This window comes from Varanus komodoensis, unplaced genomic scaffold (assembly GCF_004798865.1).
Source record: "Varanus komodoensis strain SLA01 unplaced genomic scaffold, ASM479886v1 scaffold78, whole genome shotgun sequence".
NCBI lineage: Eukaryota > Metazoa > Chordata > Lepidosauria > Squamata > Varanidae > Varanus > Varanus komodoensis.
Window position 1 is genome coordinate 2384581 of NW_025336455.1, and position 10494 is coordinate 2395074.

The 10494-nt window shown below is 67.1% G+C and overlaps 2 protein-coding genes across 2 annotated transcripts; one reads left to right on the forward strand and one right to left on the reverse strand.

Annotated features, from left to right (window-relative positions):
• The first annotated feature begins 1780 nt into the window (after window positions 1-1780).
• On the forward strand, window positions 1781-6942 carry LOC123035262 (testis-specific serine/threonine-protein kinase 1-like). Its single transcript, XM_044453252.1, has 8 exons — window positions 1781-2184; window positions 2315-2528; window positions 3323-3525; window positions 4097-4152; window positions 4896-5028; window positions 5245-5360; window positions 6150-6332; window positions 6503-6942. The coding sequence occupies exons 1-8, from the start codon at window positions 1781-1783 to the stop codon at window positions 6940-6942; spliced, it is 1749 nt and encodes a 582-aa protein (XP_044309187.1).
• A 1376-nt stretch (window positions 6943-8318) lies between these two features.
• HGH1 (HGH1 homolog) lies at window positions 8319-10488 on the reverse strand. The gene is made up of 5 exons (XM_044453330.1): window positions 10460-10488; window positions 10200-10298; window positions 9907-9998; window positions 9292-9414; window positions 8319-8723 (listed from the first exon to the last, which is right to left on the reverse strand). The coding sequence occupies exons 2-5, from the start codon at window positions 10204-10206 to the stop codon at window positions 8559-8561; spliced, it is 387 nt and encodes a 128-aa protein (XP_044309265.1). The 5' UTR covers window positions 10207-10298; window positions 10460-10488; the 3' UTR covers window positions 8319-8558.
• Between the last annotated feature and the right edge of the window lie 6 nt (window positions 10489-10494).

Sequence of the window (10494 nt, forward strand, 5' to 3'; positions counted from 1 at the left end):
AGAAAAACATCTACTTCTGCTTCATTGACGATGCTAAAGCCTTTGACTGTGTTGATCACAACAAATTGTGGCAAGTTCTTAAAGAGATGGGAGTACCAGACCATCTTATTTGTCTCTTGAGAAACCTATATGCGGGTCAAGAAGCAACAGTGAGAACTGGGCACGGAACCACTGATTGGTTCAAAATTGAGAAAGGAGATCGGCAAGGCTGTATACTGTCGCCCTGCCTATTTAACTTATATGCAGAGCACATCATGAAAAAGGCGGGGCTGGATGAATCACCAGTTGGAATCAAGATTGCTGGGAGAAATATCATCAACCTCAGATATGCAGATGATACCACTCTAATGGCAGAAAGTGAAGAGGAACTAAAGAGCCTCTTGATGTGGGTGAAGGAGGAGAGTGCAAAAGTTGGCTTGAAACTCAACATTAAGAAAACTAAGATCATGGCATGCGGTCCTATCACTTCCTGGCAAATAGATGGGGAAGAAATGGAGGTAGTGACAGATTTTATTTTCCTGGGCTCCAAGATCACCACAGATGGGGGCTACAGCCAAGAATTTAAAAGACGCTTGCTCCTGGGGAGGAAAGCTATGGCAAATCTAGACAGCATACTAAAAAGCAGAGACATCATCCTGCCAACAAAAGTGCATATAGTCAAGGCTGTGGTTGTCCCAGTTGCAATGTATGGCTGTGAGAGCTGGACCATAAGGAAGGCTGAGCGCCGAAGGATTGAGGCCTTTGGATTGTGGTGCTGGAGGAGACTCCTGCGAGTCCTTGGGCCGCAAGGCGATCAAACCGGTAGTCCTAGAGGAGATCAACCCCGACTGCTCTTTAGAAGGCCAGATCCTGAAGATGAAACTCAAGTACTTTGTCCACCGAATGAGAAGGAAGGACTCCCTGGAGAAGAGTCTGATGCTGGGAACAAGTGACGGCAAAAGAAGGAGGGGGCGGCAGAGGATGAGGTGGCTGGATGGGGTCACTGGGGTGGTGGGCGTGGGCTTGGGTGGACTCCGGGAGATGGTGGAGGACAGGAAGGCCTGGAGGAATGTGGTCCATGGGGTTGTGATGGGTTGGACACGACTTCACAACTAACAGCAACAACAAGGGCTAGTGGTGTGCACCAGGGTAGGGTTAGGCCAGTGGTGGCAAACCTGTGGCACGGGTGGCACAGTGGGCAAGCAGAGCCCTCTCTGTTGGCACACGAGCCCAGTCGCCCCAGCATCACCTCAGCAGGCGAGCGTCAGGTAACAGCGCACACAGGGGCCCTGCGCATGCTCGGAAAGGAGTAGCGGCGCCAGGGGATGACGTCCCGAGCCGCAACTCATTAGCCGCGACTCATCCGAGCTTTCGCATTGCCGGTCAGTGCACTGCCAGGCATATATATATATTTGCTTGGACTGGCTGTGAGTTGTTTTTTCTAAACTCAGACCTCAGTATTCAGGTTTGATTGCAGGGTTGGCACTTTGCGATAAGTGGGTTTTGGGTTGCAGTTTGGGCACTCGGTCTCTAAAGGTTCACCGTCACTGCCCTAGGATATGGAACGGGCTTCCACGGAGGAGGTTGAGGCTGCATTAGTGAAGGTTTCCGGGGAATGATGGGACACCCACATGTTGGGGATTACGTGAGCAGAGCTGGCTTGTGCCGGGGGTCAGACTAGATGGCCTGGGAGACCCCTCCTGACCTGCTCTGTTTTTGTGCCTGTTCCTGGTCCTCTGAGTGCAGCTCTTCCAGCACCATTCTTCACCGGGGGAACCAGCTTTCTTGCTGCTGTTGTGAAATGGCGAGAGAGAGCTGCGGTTCCGGGCTGGAATGCCCAGGGATCTCCCGGTCCCGCTTCCGCCCTCGTGGGCCCTGCAGAGCCTGGGCATCTGCTTCTGTGGCGGGCCTGGGGGGAGGGGGGGTTGCCGGCACCAGCCTGGAGCCCAGCAGCAAGGGCAGGCCCAAATCCCGGCATGGCTCTGAAGGGCGCCTGGCTCGGAGTGGCTGTGCAGCTGACCTGCAGGTGCCCTGCAACCGCCCCAGCGGCCACATGCCTGTGCGAGGGGGCGCCTCTGAGCCCCCCTCCCCCCGGGCCTGGCACCGCCTGGCTGCAGAGCTGCTGAGCCCACACCTGGCTCCGCAGAGCCCTTTGCACGAACCTCTGGACCATAAAACACAGAGCACACCCATGATCGGCAACGGGTAGGGCTGTCTGAACCCCTACCCAAGGTTGCAGGAAAAGGCGCAGACCCCAGTGTGCTGGCAACTGCGGATTGAAAGCAGGTTTCTAGCCCGTCGGAGAGTCCAAGTGAGCTTGAACGCCCGCGAGCAGCACCCAGAAGGCCGTCCTGCCTCCTGCCCGCCCGCTCGCCCGGGGGGAACCGGCTGCAAAGGCAGCCCGGGCGACGGCGCGCTCACCGCCGCTGGCTCGTCTCCAGGTGGCGATCAAAATCATCTCGACGGCAGAGGCCCCGGCGGAGTACACCAAGAAGTTCCTCCCGAGGGAAATTTACTCCCTGAACGTCACCTACAAGCACCTCAACGTGGTGAGCCAGTCCCCCGCGGCGCCCGGCTGCCCCCGCGGCGGCGCGCTGCCAGATCCTTTGAAGGGCACTTTGGCCCCACGATGCAGGCGTGGGAGCCCCCCCGCCCCCCGTGGGAGGCCAGGAGCAGCTCGCCAGCGGGGCCCGGAGGGCTTCAGAGACCGCCCCCCTGGCCCCCGCGGGACATGGGCCCTTCCCTTCCCTCCGCGGGGGTGTCCCTGACAAGTCCCCCCGCCTGTCCGGAGAGGCGCCCGCTTCTGGGCCGTGGCCCTTCGTATCTCGCCTAGGGACGTTTTCCTTCTAATGAAAAGCGCTGCGGGGTGGAAGGTGCTCATTTGCTTGATGCGACTTCATTTCTGGATATTGCCGCCATTATTATTTCTTACATTTATTACTATATACTTAATTTCTCTGCTGCCCAGGAGCCAGAGCTCTCTGGGCAGTTTAAAAACAGAACAGTACAATGCAGTCTAAAATATGCCACAGTGTAAAACAGAAGGCTGCCAAACAACCTTTCAGACACACGGAAATTCCTCAAAAAACCAAGTCTTGGGACCTGCGTAAAGGAATGAAAAGCCGTGCAGTGGAGGGGAGACTCCCGGGGGGCACACCCGGGCCCAAGTGCCCGCCGGGTGGCTGCCTCAAACCCCTTCCAGACCCACAAGCCCCCGAGGATTCCGAAGGCAGGGGCCATTTCACACCGGCTGGTCCCGAGCACAGCCGGCCGGTGGGGGGGCCCGTGGGGGGCCCGTGGGCCGGGCAGCCATGGGCCCCTCAGTGTGTCGGCTCCCCGGCAGATCCAGCTCTACGAAATGTACCGGAACAGCAAGCGCGCCTACCTGGTTCTGGAGCTGGCCTCCCGGGGGGACCTCCTGGAGCACATCAACGCCACCTCTGACCGGAGGGAGCACCCCGGGCTGGAGGAAGAGGAGGCCCGCAGACTCTTCCGCCAGATCGTCAGTGCCGTCGCTCACTGCCACAACGCGGGCATCGTGCACAGGTGATGGGCCGCTGGAGCAGGGGGCGGGGGCCGGATGCGGCGGGCCAGGAGCACCTCCCAGAGTGAAGGGCACAGCCCGCGGGGGGGGCAGCTAAGGGCTGTGATGGAGCGGGGCCCCGGGCCCCCAAGGGGGAAGCTGCTCCTGTGGGGGGGGGGGGGCGTTCTCTGCACTCAGCCAGAGGATGCCGCTGGCCGCTCCACAGTTTGACTCCGGCTCTCATCCAGCCGATACGAAGGTGCCAAGAGCCTCGTCTGAGGGTCCTGGGGGCCATTCCCAGACTGAGCCCTTCCCCCCCCCAGCTCCCGCTGGCGGATGGACACCAGCCCTGCCCCCCGCAGCCCCCACCCTCCAAAACCTGCCGCGAGCGAGCAGCGCCTCAGGCGAGGACTGCGAGCGGATCCGGCGGTGGCCCCGGCCCCTCAGCGGTCCGGCTTCCTTGGGGGGAGCAGAGGGCACTCGCTGGCCACGCAGCCAGCATCCCACGTGGACGGTGCCACGCCTGCGGGAGCCGAAAGGGAACGCACGCTGGCCCAGGGCCCACTCCCTCCCTGGCCGTTCTGTTTCTCCCAGAGACTTGAAATGCGAGAACATTTTGCTGGATGAACGAGGCTTCATCAAGCTGACAGGTGAGCCGGCAAGCGCCCATCGCGCCTCAACATTCTTTGCCTCGGGGGGGCACACGACGGCGGCAGGAGGCAGCTCACGCCAGTGAGCCACTCTTGGCGGGGCACCCAGTCTCATCATCGCCTGCCCGGGGATGCTGGGACCAAGCCAGCTTTGCCCTCCGAGTACCAGAGCACCTTTCCCATGTCCGGGCTCAGCCCCCAGGCGAGAACGGCTCCTTCATTTCCGCGAGGGATTCCCTGGCCATGCAGGCCGGGGCACACTTGGGACGGGCTCTGGGACCTCCGCAGGATCAGGGCAGCCGTGGCTGACGTCTCCCACCCCGACCAGCTACAGGCCGACAAAGCCAGTCTTGCTGATAGACCTAACGGGGCGGGGGGAAATATGGATGGGGGCTGGGACTGGGGCTCCAGCAGGCCTTCCCGGGACGCCTCCTTCCTGAGCTTGCTCGGCAGCACCGCATCCTGCTGCTGCAGCGGCTCCCGGTCCTGCTTCTCGTCATAAAGAAACGAGCCGCATTTGTGGAGAAGAGCACGGTTCACACACCCTCGTTTGGGTGTGCGTCAAGCACCTCAAAAGGAGACCTTGACTCCTTCCCCCGTGGCTTCCTTTGCGAGATCCAGGTCCCATAGCCGGGAACAATACCTGGGCACGCACCAGGTTGTGGAGGGATGCGCGTGGCTTGCCTGGAGCAAGTCGCAGGCCAGACAATCCCGAGTGCTGTCCAACTCTGCTTCTGTTGCAGATTTTGGTTTTGCCAACCGTTACTCTCTGAAGAACTCACTAATGAGCACGTTCTGTGGCTCCGTGGCCTACACCGCCCCCGAGATCCTCATGAGCAAAAAGTACAACGGGGAGTTGGCGGACCTGTGGAGCCTGTGAGTGCCACGGGGGCCGGTCCACGGCGGCACGGAGGCGGCCGGCGGGTGGGCAGCAGGCCCCTGCAAGGAGGCCGGCAAGCCTGTCCTGCTGGGGGGCTGTCCCAGGCTGGAGAGCTGCCCGGCCGCTCTGGGCACAGGCCAGAGAACCCCACGCCTCTGCCCCCCAAGTGCCGCCCAGTGACGGCTCGCCCTGTCCTGCCCTGCCCCCTCCAGGGGGGTGATCCTCTACGCCATGGTGACCGGCAAGCTTCCGTTCAAGGAGCGGCAGCCGCACAAGATGATCCACGTGATCAAGCAGGGCCTCGCCTTCCGGCAGCCCATCTCCCCAGGTACGAGCCGCGCCGCCCGGCCGGGCCCCTCCGCCTTCCCAGGGCCCTGGAGCGGCCAGAGCAGGGAGGGGGCCGCTGGGGTCCCGGGCTGCCCTCCTCCACGGGCTCCCCTCCGCACGCTCGACGCTGCGCCGGGCATGGCTGTGGTGTGCCAGGAGCCACGCTTTGGGGCCCTCCCGCACGGCCAAGCGCGCCACGGGGCCCAGGGCTCCACCGCGGCAGCCACCAGGCGTGGGGCGGCTGGCCCCGGAGGCTGTGTGCCGACCGCAGCTGGGCCGGCCTGGGCTGGGCCAGTACCCGGAGCAAGTGGCCAGCCCAACTTAGCTCCCCGTGCGCTGCTCTGGGCCGGCGGTGGGGCAGCTGGGGGGAGACATCTCGCCCCATTCAGGAAGGAGCCCCGGCAGCAGCCCATCACTCCCAGTCTCCCAGGCAGAGCCCCCCACTTAGCCCTGGGGTCCCACACACATCCGGCGCAGCCATGCAGCCAGGTGCACCCCACTGCCCAGCCGAGGCGCCTGGCGAGCTCCGGGAGGGGTGGGCTGCGCAGGTGGAAGGGCAGCCCGGAGCTCTGGGGCTGCGCCAGCAGGGCAGCCGCGCGTCGGTCCGGCCCAGCCCACGGCTGGCAGGAGGCAGGTGCTCGGGCTCAGCCAGGCCAGCCAGCCCAGCTGGTCTGGCGAGGGGCCGGCCGCTGCCCCACAAGAGCTGCCGCCCGGGTTCTGCTCGTGGGGGGCCACGGGCGGGACGTGGGGCGCAGCCGGCTTCCTCCTTCCTCCCTCTTTCCGGCTGCAGAATGCCAAAACCTCATTGAGGGGCTGCTGCAGCTGAAGCCGGCCGCCCGCCTGGGGCTGCAGCAGGTGGCCACGCACCGCTGGATGCTGCCCGCCACCTCCGCCATCTTCCACCGCGTGATGAGCTCCATGGGGGTCCATCCCGAGTGCGGCGCAAGCCCGGAGAAGTCGCAGGTGGCGCCAGGCACGTGCCCCGGTTCCCCACGCCCCACGGGCGCCCCCTCCCACGCCCCACGCCCCTGCCACTCGAGCAGCCGGCCCGACGCCTGCCGGACCACGCGCTGCCGGGGGCCGAGCCCCCCGGGCCCCCGGCGGGGCCGGCCAGCCACAGCTGTGCTCTCGCTCCCTCTGCAGGAGAGGCCGGGGGCGCCGCCTCCCAGCTGCCAGACCTCGAGAGCACGGCCCGGACGCCGGAGGGGCCGGCCAAGGAAGGCACGGCCCTGCCCACGCCCCGGGCCTCCTCCGCCAGCGGCGCCTTCCCCACCCGGGCCAAGGCGGAGAAGAAGGGGCCCGAGGTGGCGGCCGCCAGCTGCGTCCTCCAGCTGCCCTGCCCGCGCAAGACCGAGCGCCCCCCGCGGCTCTCCCTGTACCGGCCCAGCCTGCTCACCACCCTGCAGCCCTTCCACCACCTGCCCAACTTCCGCAAGCCGGGCTCGGCCTTCTCGGCCAGCGCCTACGCGACCAGCAAGCGGCTGGTGGAGAAGGTGCCGGCCCGGGCGGCCGCGCTGGGCGGGGGCTCCTCCAGCCTCTCCCAGCAGGTCCACTCCCTCTACACCCTGACGCCGTGCCCGTGACCCGCCGGCCCCCCGCCCAGCACGGGCCGGCGGGGTGGGGGCCCGTCGCACAGGCCCGGCCCCCGTGCAGCCCAGCGCCGCAGGACCAGATGCCGCGAGCACTATTAAAGGTTATTCAGCCCCACCGCAGCGCTTGCTGAGCCGTGTGCGCCGCCCTGGGCACTCGACGCGGGCGGGGACGGGAGAGGCGCCCCCTGGCCGTCATGAGCTGCTCGCCTGCCGCTCTTCCACATACACCCATGTACCTCTTGCCCCCTCTGTCATCGTGAGCATGTGGGCCCCACGGCCGTGGGGCAGAGCCGAGGCAGAGCTTCCTGCCCCGCAGGGACTGGCAGGCCCCGGCCAGCACGGCCCTGCTGCACCCTCCTCCCAGCAAGAGCCCGTCACTGCTCGACGGCGTAGCAGCCCGAGCGGTGCCTTCCGAAACGTGGCGCCGGTGGCCCCCCACACTTCTGCCCAAGACGCTCCGCCCACCGCACGCCAGGCCGTGCGCGGCGTCCGCAGCCCAGGCCCTTTCGGCTCCGTGTGCCCGCTGGCCCCGGGCCGACTCCCCTCCAGACGCGGGGCGGGTGCCACAGGGCCACGTGAGGAAAGGGGGCTCCCACTCGAGCCCTCTAGGGGATCGGTTGAGGGGCCTCTGCCGGCGGGGAGGCACTTCTGCGCCCAAAGGGCCCTCCGCACCACACACCTCCTGCCGGCCCCTTCCCTCTCACATGGGGCCTGCAGCCCTGCCCCAGCCCCCTTGCAGCCGAGAGGTGCCGGGCCCTCCCCCTTGCCAGCTGCCGTTCGGGCCTCCCAGCCCGCCCACTGCGCTCCGCCCGCATCCCCCAGCGCCCACACGGCCTCCCGCTGCCCCCCTCATGCCGGCATCACTGGGGTCGGGCGGGAACACCCGGCGCTGCCCAGCCCGCCCAGGGAGCCCCACGCCGCATGGCGCCCGGCCAAGGGCTCTCCTGCTCTCACGCCCGTGCCGGAGCAGCGGGTGCCAGGAGGACGGCGCTGCCTTTTGGCAGACGGGGAAGGGGCCTTCACGCCTGCCCCACTGCTCCCCAACCCAGCTCTGCTGTCCTTTGCCTCGGGGCTCCCCCATCACCAGGTTGCTCCCGTCCCCCATAGTTCCTGTGTCTTGCAGGCTGGGCCCCCGGCAGCCCCCGGCCCCTTCCACCCTGAGTCGCGTCGAGCCTCCCTCAGCGTGGGAAGAGCCGCAGAACCAGCCGACCGCCCCTCTTCTCCCTGCTGCTCCGGCCTTTGTCCGTGGGCAGGCAGTGCCCCCCCGCCGGGGGCTAGAGAGACAGGCGAGGCGGCGCAGGGAGCCCAGGAAGGGGCCGTGTCCAGGGGGGCACATAACCGAGCCGAGCCCACGCCTTCGGTGCTGGCAACGATTTATTGGGGCGCAGCCCATCAGCGTGGCCACCCACCCCCCCTTCGCCCCCGTGGGCGGTGTCCAGTCAGGAATGCGCAGGCTGCTCCCCACCGGCCCAAGCAGCCACGCGGCAGCTCTGCTCCCAGCATCCCCGGCACATCCTCGGCCACTGCGCTGCGGGACGGGGTGCCGGAGGGGTCCCCTGGAGCAGAGGGAGGCACCCAACGGCTCTCTTCCACGCCGCAGCCGGCCTTCACCCAAGCAGTCCTTCTGCGCACAGGGCAGGTTGCTCGCCCGGCTCCGGCTGCTGCTCCGCCGCCTCCCGGTCCAGGCGCCGCAGCCGCTCCTCCACCTCGGCAGGGACCTCCACCTCCAGGAGGTTCTCCATCCCGGCCTCGGGCTCATCGCTGATCAGGACCTGGGCGGGACAGACCGACCCGGCCTCAGCGGGGGGAGCAGGGCCCTCCCGCCCGTCTCCCCCCAAGCCTCTGAGGCTGGTGGCTGCCCGGCAGACCCCATGCCGACCCACAGGCCCTGGCAGAACGAGGGGAGACACCCCCCCCCCCGCGATGCAGGATGGCTGCCGCTCTCAAGTACCCCCACAAGCCCCAGCTTCTTCCGGCAGCCCGATCACCCCCGACGCGTGGCGCTCTCCCTGTGCCCCCAGACACCCCCAGAGCCCTTTGCCAGAGCCCTTCGCTCTGCTGAGGGAGGCCCCCCTCCCCCTGTGCGCCCAGCGAGCGGCTCTGGGGCGGCCCGTCCCTCACGCAGAGTGCCTTCGAAGGCCTCGCCCGGCCTGGGCCGCTGCCCGCCCTGCCCCGCGAGCGATGATGCCCCACTCCGACGCAAGGCAAGGCCGGTTCCGGCCTGCCGCACGCGCTGGAAGACGCCCACGCTCGCGGAGCGCTTGCACTCGTGCAACGGCCCCGCAAAGCCCCCAGAATGAAGCGAGGGGGGGCAGGGCTGGGCAGCCCCCCGCCACTTACGTGGATGACCTTCTCGCACGCGGCGCGCGCCCCGGCATCTGCCTCCCAGCCGTGCAGCTCCCGCAGGACCAGGTAGGTGCCCTTCGCCCGCAGCAGCTGCCGCCCCTTCTTGGTGGCCGTGAGCTGGCAAGAAACACGCACGCTCAGCTGCCGGGGGCCCTGCCCAGGGACCCAGGCGCCCGGAGACGAGGGCGGACCCCCCCTCCGTGACGCCGCTGGAGCTGCCGCCGCTACGCAGAGCATTCAGAAACGGAAAGGGCCTTATCCCCAAAGACTGCGGGGAAAAGGAGCCGAAGAGGCCCACCGGCTCTGCCGGCACAGGCTTTTCCGTGCCAAATTTCAAAAAGGGGACAAGACAACGGGAGGGGAAAGCTTTAGAAAGCACAGGCTAGATGCACTGGCTCCGGCGAGGCCTGGCGGGCACCTGAGTGTCCTCTCCACAATACCGCTGAATTGGGCCGCAGCTGCTCAAGCCCAGACAGCGGCCTGGCGCGACACCCCCTTCGGGGGGGGCGGTCCCACACCTCCCCAGACACAGGCTCCCGCGTGTGGCACTGAGGCCGGCCAGCAGCCCTCGCACCCGGCACCCAGCCTGCAGGGCCCGTGCGCGCTCACCAGCAGGACGGCCTCCAGGAGCATCTTGCGGATGTCGGGGTCGGGCTCCCGCTGCTTTTCGGGTGGCAAGTACTGCAGGTCCAGGGGCAGCCCTGGGAGCGAGAGAAGCCGGCTCAGGCAAGGGCAGGGAAGGGCCCAGGCGCCCGAGGACTGACGGGGCGCGCCCCCCCCGGCGGCCAAAGCGCTGGGCCCAGGGCTCGGCCAGGCGGGCGCCGCTGCACCCCGGGCTGAGCAGAACCTGAGCCCGGGTCCGGCAGCAGGGGCCCCGCCCCACAGAACAGAACGGAACGCACTCTCCATCTCGTCCTCGGGGAGCTCCTCCGGGCCGGCCAAGGGCAGCAGGAGGAAGGGCAGCAGGTCCACGTCTTCGCTCAGCAGCCACTCATGGGCCCCTGCGGGGAGATGGCAGCGCTCGGCACAGCAGCCCCGGGCGCAGACCCCAGGCGGGGGGGCGCCCGCCCAGAGCCCCCCCGCGCAGGGGCGTCCTCCACAAGGGCCGGGCAGCCCTCCCCACACCCAGCGCCCGCGGGGGGAACCGGGGGCCTCCGCTCACCGTAGTCGAAGCAGCAGTTGCGCAGCGTCCCCACC

Coding starts and splice junctions, on each gene's coding strand:
- LOC123035262 (XM_044453252.1), top strand. CDS start 1,781: ATGGCGAGAGAGAGCTGCGGTTCCGGGCTGGAATGCCCAGGGATCTCC. Junction 3,526..4,096: donor AACGCGGGCATCGTGCACAG/GTGATGGGCCGC, acceptor TGTTTCTCCCAG/AGACTTGAAATGCGAGAACA. Junction 4,153..4,895: donor AGGCTTCATCAAGCTGACAG/GTGAGCCGGCAA, acceptor CTTCTGTTGCAG/ATTTTGGTTTTGCCAACCGT.
- HGH1 (XM_044453330.1), bottom strand. Junction 9,415..9,906: donor TCCTGGAGGCCGTCCTGCTG/GTGAGCGCGCAC, acceptor GTTTCTTGCCAG/CTCACGGCCACCAAGAAGGG. Junction 8,724..9,291: donor CGTGCGAGAAGGTCATCCAC/GTAAGTGGCGGG, acceptor TGTCCCGCCCAG/GTCCTGATCAGCGATGAGCC.